Below are 1740 nucleotides of genomic sequence, written 5' to 3'. Positions count from 1 at the left end.
GTGATGATCAGGGTCAGAGTGGGCGATGATCAGGGTCAGAGTGGGCGATGATCAGGGTCAGAGTGGGTTGGAGTGCGTGTGTTACTCGTGTGGGCATTTTCTGAGTGGACTGTGTGGATCTTCACACTGAACAGCCACAGAAACATGCCGTCTTTGAACCATGAAATTTCTCCTGGAAGTATAAATATTGGAGTGTTTCTCTGCACAGTGTGTGTGTGTGAGTGTGTCAGGTGTGATGTTGGCAGTAAACCTGCACACGGAGCAAAGATGGGCGGGCAGATGAACACCTGTGCCGTGTCCTTGTCTGCAGGTGGAGGTTGCAGACACCATGTCGGAGCAGCCGGACCCCGATGATGCCGGTAAGACCCTGAGCTGAGGTGTCCGTATCAGCCTGTCACGAGTCTGTGTGCTGCCTGATGATCAGCATCGATGAAGGACAGCCGTCCTTTTACAGATGTTACAAACAGCTGGAGCGGCCCGTCCCTGGCGACTGGGCTGCAGCGTGACTCGCTCCGACGTGATTGGCAGGAGGAGACGCTCACAGAGCTGCAGCTTGTTAAAGATATAAGTTACATGTAATGATGTAAAGATGAGGAGGGATTAAACGTGGCAGAAACATTCAGGTAACACTGAAAATCATCCTCCAGCAGAGGGACCTGTGAACCGGTGACGTCCAATCAAAAGCCTCGGGTTTCACCCAGAGGCTAAAAGCGTCTGACGTCATCATCCTGCAGCTGGCAGGGCAACCAGCCGTCAGCTGTTCTGTTGTCAGGGCAACAGACGGCTTTAGAGACCAGCTCAGCTGATCAGTGTGTTGAAATCACCGTGGCAACCAGCTCATGGAGATTACTGTCGTGTGGTGCACACACACTGAGGTTTTTTCTGTTAATGCTGTTATGATAATCTGAAGGGCGAGCAAGGCACTTTCTCTCTGTGACTCAGCAGGAAGTGATGTAAGACTGCAGGTGTGGATATCTGGGGTGTACAGAGGTGCTGACCTCAGATCTGTCTCTGCAGCGTCCGAGGCGTCGGAGAGAGACATCTACATGCGCTTCATGAAGTGCCACAAGTGCTACGACATCATCCCCACCAGCTCCAAGCTGGTGGTGTTCGACACCACGCTGCAGGTGAGACGCCGGGGCGGCACGCCACAGCCTCCGTCGCCACTGAAAACTTTAATCAGTGTGTGTGTGAGCAGAGACACGCCCACACGGCCATCAGTGACTGATTATTGGTTATTAGACCGTCGCTGATTATCGGTCCGGTCTGTCTCCCTGCTGTTTCAGGTGAAGAAGGCGTTCTTCGCTCTGGTGGCCAACGGCGTGCGAGCCGCTCCGCTGTGGGAGAGCAAGAAGCAAAGCTTTGTGGGTAAGATTCACAGCAAGACACACCACCTTTCAAAATAAAAGCTTCTTTATGAAAATAATAATCTTTGGATGGACCCAGAAAACGGTCAGCTCAGTGACCTCACTTCCTGTACGTGAATAAAACCTGAGTAATGAACTGAATTAATCACCTGATCATACCTGAGGTCACATCCTGCACGTGCGCTCGAGACAGGAAGTGCATCCACGCTTTCATCAGTAATTCGTGAAACCATTCATGCTGGTCAATAATTTCCTCACCTGTGGACAAGCTCCGCCCCCAGTCGGAGGTGCTCACTCAGGACTGGCAACCAGTGGGCGGAGGCCGAGATGGCAGAGCCGGTGTGTGAGCGACAGCGTGACACTCATCGGCAGG

At 52.6% G+C, this 1740-nt stretch overlaps 1 protein-coding gene across 1 annotated transcript in view; it reads left to right on the top strand.

The window, feature by feature from the left end:
* Positions 1–1740, top strand: part of LOC102201675 (5'-AMP-activated protein kinase subunit gamma-2) — a 19380-nt gene that overhangs the window by 11803 nt on the left and 5837 nt on the right. The window contains exons 7-9 of the mRNA XM_013915407.1: positions 311–359; positions 943–1127; positions 1287–1397. Coding sequence (XP_013770861.1) covers positions 311–359; positions 943–1127; positions 1287–1397 — 345 coding nt within the window. The remainder of the gene's footprint in view (positions 1–310; positions 360–942; positions 1128–1286; positions 1398–1740) is intronic.

The sequence above is a fragment of the Pundamilia nyererei genome, unplaced genomic scaffold, assembly GCF_000239375.1.
Source record: "Pundamilia nyererei isolate P.nyererei 1_Seehausen unplaced genomic scaffold, PunNye1.0 scaffold00299, whole genome shotgun sequence".
Lineage (NCBI taxonomy): Eukaryota > Metazoa > Chordata > Actinopteri > Cichliformes > Cichlidae > Pundamilia > Pundamilia nyererei.
The sequence above is the reverse complement of the archived record's forward strand: the minus strand, read 5'-3'. Positions and strand labels throughout refer to the sequence as shown.